Source organism: Anguilla rostrata, chromosome 17, assembly GCF_018555375.3.
Source record: "Anguilla rostrata isolate EN2019 chromosome 17, ASM1855537v3, whole genome shotgun sequence".
NCBI classification, from domain to species: Eukaryota; Metazoa; Chordata; class Actinopteri; order Anguilliformes; family Anguillidae; genus Anguilla; species Anguilla rostrata.
In genome coordinates, this window is record NC_057949.1 from 2,560,941 (window position 1) to 2,568,513 (window position 7,573).

Below are 7,573 nucleotides of genomic sequence, written 5' to 3' on the forward strand. Positions count from 1 at the left end.
ACGCACTAAGATACTTTTTGACTTATCAATATCTTGATTGATACTATGATTACATAAATCAGATTGTGTGGTTCTGGGCTCAAACAAAAACCTGTATACGCAACGGCCATTTTCGGATAAGACATGGCTCTCCAACCCGGTTGCTGAAGTTCTACGGTAGATATTAATTTCAAGCCTAACTGGACACACCTGAATCCTAACTAACTAACTAATTAGCAGCTCCACGAGATCTTTACCTGTTGAATGGGGTGCGCTTAGGGTTGGGTTGGACTAAAACCCTACAGGATTGTTGATCTCCAGGAACAGGATTGGCCACCTCAGGTGTAAAAGTACTACAGCTTTGCATATAAAGCAAAGTGTACTCCCCACATCGTGACATCTATTGCTGAATGTTAACTACAAATTAACTGCGATATATGAATGAGTTTGTTGTTTCCCTGACTATGCAAGGGACTTTAAAATGTTGGCCAGCCAAAACTGCTGAAAAAAATGTTTATTTGTAGAATATGCGTTGCGTGCAGTACAATGATGAAAGCTACTAGTTATCAGCAAAAGAAAGCTGATGATTTTGAATTTTTTTCATATTTTGGATTAAGCTTTGCCAGTGTAATTCTTACTGGGAAATACCTAACCACTGCGGGGCGTTAAAGGCCCTGCGTCAATCGTTTGCCACGGGGGAAATATAAATGCCTTTGATGAAACTTTTGGTGGAATTGTGTTTACATTTGACTACATCCGCTTTAGAAGCACACATTAGTAAGCCTACGACTCCTGCACCTTTTAAACGCTTACAGACAAAACTGCCAAACTGTCATGCATTTTCACTAAATAAACTCCCTCAGTATTAACACAGCTGGTTTGGAGTGAGTTGCCAATTGAATTGCAATGTGTCAAAGCATGGATAGCACACGGATGCGCACTGCTGTGTTTATAGACTTTGGTGAAACCGTCAGGGCATCAGTCAGGGCAACCGTAGGTGAAACCAGTTGATACTTTAAAGGGTGCTGACGAGTAACATGAGTAAATTAAGACTATACTTTCAGGGATCATTTCTATAGTTTACAACTGAGAAATGCGTTTCGAAAGTGTTTGGTCTCGCTACCCACAATGACGAGGCAATGCGTCTTCTTCTGAGCGCGAAGTGGATAGAGTGCGTTGATTTAAATCAACCGCTTTCTATCTTTGATGACCGTTCCGATTTTGTGAAGAACTCGGAAGAAGGAGATGCGTTCTGAGTGGTTACTTTACTAACGGTTGAAGATTATTTATGCAAGTTATATTACAATGGAGATACACCTATACTGCATTATGTTTTAGTTAGCCAATATTTAGTGTTTATATCGAAGGCAATTTAAAGGTGCAGTGTGTAGAATTTAGTGGCATCTAGGGGAACGGACTTGGCAGACATTGAATATAATATTCATAAGTAGGCTATGTTTTAATTAGTGTATAATCTCATGAAAATAAGAATCGTTGTGTTTTCGTTACCTTAGAATGAGCCCTTTATATCTACATAGGGAGCGGCAGTGTTGGGGAAGCTACTTTGAAAGCATAGCTTTGCAAGCTACCAATTACTTCACATTGGAAGAAGTTGAATTACAGCAAAGCTACCCTAGGGAGAAATCTAGCTTGGTTAACTAAAGCTACTTAGAAAAAGTAGTTCAGACTACTTTGTAAAAAAATGATCAAATTGACAATGTACATGTGATATGACATTATAAAGTATAATACAAAAAAGTCACATGCCAGCAAAAAAATGCCACTCAATTGAGTTTATTGCAAAAAGTGCCCACTTGTTCACAGGTCATACATAACCCCCAAAAAAGAAAAAAAAAAAAAAAAAACCCCACTATTCATGGGAAAGTGCAAGGCATTGCACAGTTCTCTCCCACTCCTTCTGCCTCCAGGAGAACCTGACAGTGATAAACCACAGGTTTTTAGCATGTCGACGGATGCACAGCGTTGCTATGCTGTGGCATGAAAGGAAGTAATCGTTTCCAGCTGCATGAGCTGAATATTCGTCGTGTAGCTTGGTTTATTTGCTGGGACCATTCAGAACAGGGATTCGTAAAAGCACATTAAAAGTCCTATGTGTCCTACTATTCAGCGTCTTTGTTATGTGTACAGAAATTATGTGTTCAGTTGTTGGTGTACGAGCCAAAATCGTATGGCCCACCAGTGTATTTATACACAGTTTGATGAAGCAGTAATGCATCCACCAAGACAACCGTAAATGAAACCAGGTGCATATTTGAAGGGCCCCCGGCGAGTACCATTAGAATGTTAAGACTGTACTTTCAGGGATCATTTCTATAGTTTATAACTGAGAAATGCGTTTTGAAAGTGTTTGGTCTCGCTACCCACGATGATGAGATAATACATCTCCTTCTGAGCACGAAGCGGATAGAGAACATTGATGTTGATCAACTGCTCTCTGTCATTGATGAGTGTTCCGATTCTGAAAAGAATATGGAGGTAGAGGATGCGTTCTGAGTGGTTAGCCTGCTTGTGGTTGAAGAATAAGTTCCAAATGTTCATTATTTCTGATCATTGATCTGCTGAACTATAGGTCTTGTTGAATCATGCATGCTGAAATACTAGTTATGGATGCATGGTGAATGAAGTACTCTTTCAAGTAAGACTAGTCTGGTTTATAGATGAAGGTTTTAACCTTAGCCATGCACTAAGATACTTTTTTATTTATCAATATCTTGATTGATACTATGATTACATAAATCAGATTGTGTGGTTCTGGGCTCAAACAAAAACCTGTACACACAACGGCACTTTTCGGATAAGACAAGGCTCCCCAACCCGGTTGCTGAAGATCGACGGTAGATTTTCATTTCAAGCCTAACTGGATACACCTGAGTCCTAACTAACTAATTAGCAGCTCCACGAGATCTCTAGCTGTTGAATGGGGTGTGCTTAGCGTTGGCTTGGACTAAAAACCTACAGGATCTTCAGGAACAGGGTTGGCCACCTCTGGTGTAAAAGTACTACAGCCTTGCATATAAAGCAAAGTGTACTCCCCACATCATGACCTCTATAACTGAAGGATAACGACAAATTAATTGCAATATATGAATGAGTTTGTTGTTTCCCTGACTAGGGCTGTCAAAAAATATTCTAAGTTCAAAAACTATTCGAAAATCTTTGTTTTTTTAAAAGTTTGAACCTAAATTTGAGCATTTGAATATTAGTTTTGGATCCCGTGTATTGTAATTAACATGCAGGCTTTAATTTCATGCGGCGAATCATGTTAATGCACGCGAAGTTCATTTCCTGTGCTAACGTTACTTCCTCTGTCAACAAAAAACATTCTGCCCTGGACCCAGAGCAAGTGGATGGTCTGGTTTTCCTTGCCAATAACCTTCGGTGATACTTTCAGCTCCATGGACACCTAACGTTACTGGTCAGCTAGCCTCGCGAGCCAGTCTCTTTTTTAACTTCGTTCAACAGATCCGTTCAATTTTATCAAAATTTTCAGAAAAGAAAGGAAACATAGCCTGCCATAAGCCACTGCTCGTTCTTCTCTGTTGAGAAAGGAGGGGCCCGCAGGGCCCCCCGGGCAAGGAGAGAAGAAGGGGGGCCGCTGCGCCAGGGTGGATTGCAAGCAGGATTTGGGAATGCAAGGTCGCAGGTTCAAGCCTGGTTGTGACTCCTGGAAGGAAAGGGCCCAATTTGCTTGCGTGGATGTTCAAATGAAAGGAAAAGGGGAAAAAAGAAAGGACATGTTCAATAAATGAAGGAAATGTCACAAATGTCAACCAGTGTAAATGATGTAATGAATGTTTGCATCCAGGTCACTTGAAATATGGAATGTCAGGAATTGTAAAGTTAAATGCACAAAGGTGAATGTTGAATACAGTACAACCAATAGTCTGTAAATGTGCCACTTGAAATGTCAACGAAACAGCCCGAACAGTCAATTCTAAACAGATCTATTGCTAGTAGAATGCATTCACAGACGCAGTATTGGCTTTTAGCACTTCATCTGTGCATGTTTATTGATCCAGTACATTTCTCATACAATACACAGATTTCTAGATTTTTGCAGTAGATGTGACTTTTACAGAGATGCAGCAACTGGCGTCTAAATCATGAACGTCCATGCTTGCAGATGTATGACATGTAATGCGTCAAGTTGTATTCAATAAAACAATTCAACAAAAAAGAATAAACATGAACGTTTGCCTTTTCACTCACTCGACGTAGTTTGTTTTGCTGGGTAAACCAATGATATACATGATATTTGGCATCCACACAAAGGTGATTGGGCCAAAGATACAAATACAATTCAAAATACAATTACTGTCTTGAGGTGCACGCACAAGGATGCAGAATCAACGCAACTGTTCACAACTCTTAAACACTTAAAGACTGAAATGAGCATCCTTGAAAGTTGTCAAGCTCAGAAACCATAACAAAATTGCTTTCAAAAACATAAATATTTGTGCTGAACATTATACAAAAATAGGAATATGTTAACAGCACTAGGAAAGCTGTGAAACACTGATGCACATCTTGGCAGTGTCCATAAAAGTCCATTACAAATGAAGAACCAGGGGACACCTGCTTTCTGATGCAACCAAGAGTTCCAGACCGGCTTTCGTCCGGTGCTTCGCCGCAGACCTGCTTGCCATGGGTGTCCCTACCAGCAGTCCAAAGACTGCAGGCAATATAGCTCTGAGAGTCATTAGCACACGCAAGCCCCTACACCTCGTCAAGGTCAGAGTAGAGGGCAAAACACAGAACTATTTACAGGGATAAAGCGTTTGCCACCCAGCAGGTGGATCAGCGCCCCTGGGCGCTTCGCTCCCGAACGTCCTTCATCTCTGCCAACCACTCCTCCACAGACTTTCCGGCGGCGGTGGCGCAGAAAGACACTTTGCCGAAGGGGCTGTGACCAAACTGCCGCCGCTTCGGCTGTTTGCACCGCGCGCAGATGTACTCCACCGGATTCCGCCGCTTTGACGGAATGGCGCCTCCCGCCCCTGCTCTCTCCGCCTCTTTGCGCCGCCGCCACGCTGTTGTCCGCGAAACGGGCGGTGGCGCTGCAGTGGGCGCGGCGGTGTCGAGCTGGGCTGGGACGCCGGAGGATGGCAGGATGGGCGCGTGAGCGATCCGTCTGTGCTGGGTGGCCTGGCGCGACCGGTCTTGTGGGGTGACGAAGATGAATGGCGGATGTCCACTCACCTCGTCACCCCGAAGGAGCTGCTCCAGCACAGTTCTCTCCCACTCCTTCTGCCTCCGGGAGAACCTGACAGTGATAAACCACAGGTTTTTAGCATGTCGACGGACAAAAAGTTACACATTTTGAGAAAGACTTACAGCGAACAGTTTGTGCGTCAAGTCGCCACTTACCACTGGGAGAGAGTGCGCTGGTTCAGCTCAAACAGCTGCAGTGCGGTCTGGGCCATCAGCCTCGGGTTGTCCAGCACGAGCTCGCGGATGTGGATATAATCCGCGAGCACTGCCGCCACACGTCCAGTCTGACCACCAGCTCGTCCCATTCATGGAACACGGCAGCTGTCTTCGACCCGCCAAATGTAGAGCAGCAGTCCCGGGCCATGTAGATGAGCTGGGGGGGTGCCACCCCGGCGACTCGGTATTGCTGCATTAAGCTGGCAGCCATGGGCAGCAGGCCCTCGCCCTCGGAAACGGTCAGCACCGTAATGAGGACCTGCCCGAACTCGTTTCCGACGCTCGTTGCCTAGGACGCCGTGTCTGCAGCGACACCGGTGAGCTTCTTTGTCACCAGAAAGCAAGTTGGGGAGGGGGGGTGAATAAACTCATTTCAGGAAAAGTGAAACACAAAGAAATCTTGCATCTGGTGGGTGGGAAGCAGAACGGTGACTTAGCTGTTTAACTTCTCACCTTCTTTGTCGAATCCATTTTCAATATGGATCCGAATGTGGAGGTGACCCTGGCCTTCACCTCGTCCAGCCGCGACCACACATCATAGCAGTACACGCTCAGCAGCCAGACGGGCTTGGGCACCGGCGGCATGGGAGGGGGTGGAGGGAATGCACGCCGCTCGGAGCCCGTGGCCAGGAAGTGCTCGCACTCGCCGAGGTACTGCATGGACCGCCGCATCCAGGCTTCGCTGTGCCCCTCGCACAGCTTTGTGTAGAGCTGGGTGGCATTCTCTGCTTGCAATAAGAACGCCTGCTATAGAAAACAATATTTTATGGCACTTATGTGATCTTGCTCTTGTCCTCCGAATCGTAGAGGTCCCTCAGCGTGTCCAGTTTGTACTGGCCAAAGCCGACAAGGGTCGCTCCCTCCTGGCCGGGAGGAGGACTCCCAGAAGAGAGTCTCCTAAAGATTGGATCTTCCCTGATTGATGGAAAAGGTATTAATTAGTAACTAAAGAAAGCACTCTCACACAGGCTTGATTGAATTATTCAGTCAATCACTCTCAGACGTGCAAGCACATATGCATACACAGACAGATACACATACGCGCACTCCATTGTAGTACTTACATTTTAAGTTTCTTTCTTGCAAAATGCTGCTACAAAATAATAATAATAATATATATATATATCACAAGATTTTTGGACAAGGGACGGTACATACAAGTATATATTACATTTAAACACCTGCATTTTTAAAGGAGCTACTGAGATCCCATTACTCTTAGACAGACCTATGCAAAAACAAAGCTACACTGTTGTAAATCGTGCAAAACGTTTGTCTACTGTACTGTCATGCCACATATTTTAAATCTTTGGACAGAAATGATTAAATTAATCGTATTAGCTAATTAACTGACCAGAAAACAGTTTAACGTGACCAATTCTGGTTAGCTAGCCAGGCAGCTACCCATATTGCAAGCAAGAGAATGCTACGTTTTATAGTGAAAATGAAGCACAGGACATTCCAAATTTGTCTTACGACATATTTCATAGGTAAAAACGCATACATAATGCGCTGACATAACTGCAAAGTTATTGATTGACTCGTACGTTAGCTAATATTAGGCTACTAGTTGCCATTTTAGCTGATATAAACGCTTAGGTTGCCTTTAACAGAAAGAAAAACGGCACAGAAGCTAGCTGGCTAGCCTGTTCTAAACATTTCAAATATGCAAATATAAACGATTCTATATTTTTAATTTTAAGTTCATTCATACTTACTGAAACCGCACTCGCTTGCCTTGGTTATCGGTCGCCTAGCTCAAACTGCCTACTTGAAAAAGCGAACGTTTAGAACAAGGGAGAGCTGCCGGTACCACGTGATGAAGTTGGAACAACCTGAGGTGCGTTCAAGTTCAGGGAACAGAGGCGAATGTTCGTTTTCTTTGAACAGTTCAATTTGAACGGCTTTATACGAACATTCCCAATTGTTTGCATTAAACATAAACAGACATGGCGACGAGAGCGTTTGTACTCACAGCAGCTTCTGTGATCATCGATAATGAAAAACAATAGCTAGCTAGCGAACAATAATAACATTGGCCAGCGTTAGCAATAGCATAATTGAAAAAACTGATCACAGTTAACAGCATCTTCAATTGGAATACCCATCTGGGTACATTTCCCTCAGTCCAGCGTCCATTTTTGTT

General features: G+C 43.7%; 1 protein-coding gene, 1 long non-coding RNA gene and 2 other non-coding genes across 5 annotated transcripts in view; 3 read left to right on the forward strand and 1 right to left on the reverse strand.

Moving 5' to 3' along the window:
- Nucleotides 1-3,770, forward strand: part of LOC135243992 (uncharacterized) — a 118,250-nt gene extending 114,480 nt beyond the window's left edge. Inside the window, exon 2 of the long non-coding RNA XR_010326869.1 lies at nt 3,644-3,770. This is a non-coding gene — a long non-coding RNA (uncharacterized LOC135243992). The remainder of the gene's footprint in view (nt 1-3,643) is intronic.
- On the forward strand, nt 1,028-1,240 carry LOC135244271 (small nucleolar RNA U3). The gene has a single exon (XR_010326934.1). It is a non-coding gene; the product is annotated as a small nucleolar RNA U3 (small nucleolar RNA).
- On the forward strand, nt 2,286-2,498 carry LOC135244277 (small nucleolar RNA U3). Its single transcript, XR_010326940.1, has one exon. It is a non-coding gene; the product is annotated as a small nucleolar RNA U3 (small nucleolar RNA).
- Nucleotides 3,771-3,978: 208 nt separating the features above from the next.
- On the reverse strand, nt 3,979-7,567 carry LOC135243990 (uncharacterized). 2 transcript variants are annotated; one of them, XM_064316152.1, is made up of 4 exons: nt 7,146-7,567; nt 5,881-6,342; nt 5,368-5,749; nt 3,979-5,263 (listed from the first exon to the last, which is right to left on the reverse strand). In XM_064316152.1, the coding sequence occupies exons 3-4, from the start codon at nt 5,514-5,516 to the stop codon at nt 4,798-4,800; spliced, it is 615 nt and encodes a 204-aa protein (XP_064172222.1). In that variant the 5' UTR covers nt 5,517-5,749; nt 5,881-6,342; nt 7,146-7,567; the 3' UTR covers nt 3,979-4,797. The 2 variants fall into 2 exon arrangements, with proteins under 2 accessions (XP_064172222.1, XP_064172221.1); XM_064316151.1 differs by having other exon boundaries at nt 5,368-5,752.
- Nucleotides 7,568-7,573: the final 6 nt, after the last annotated feature.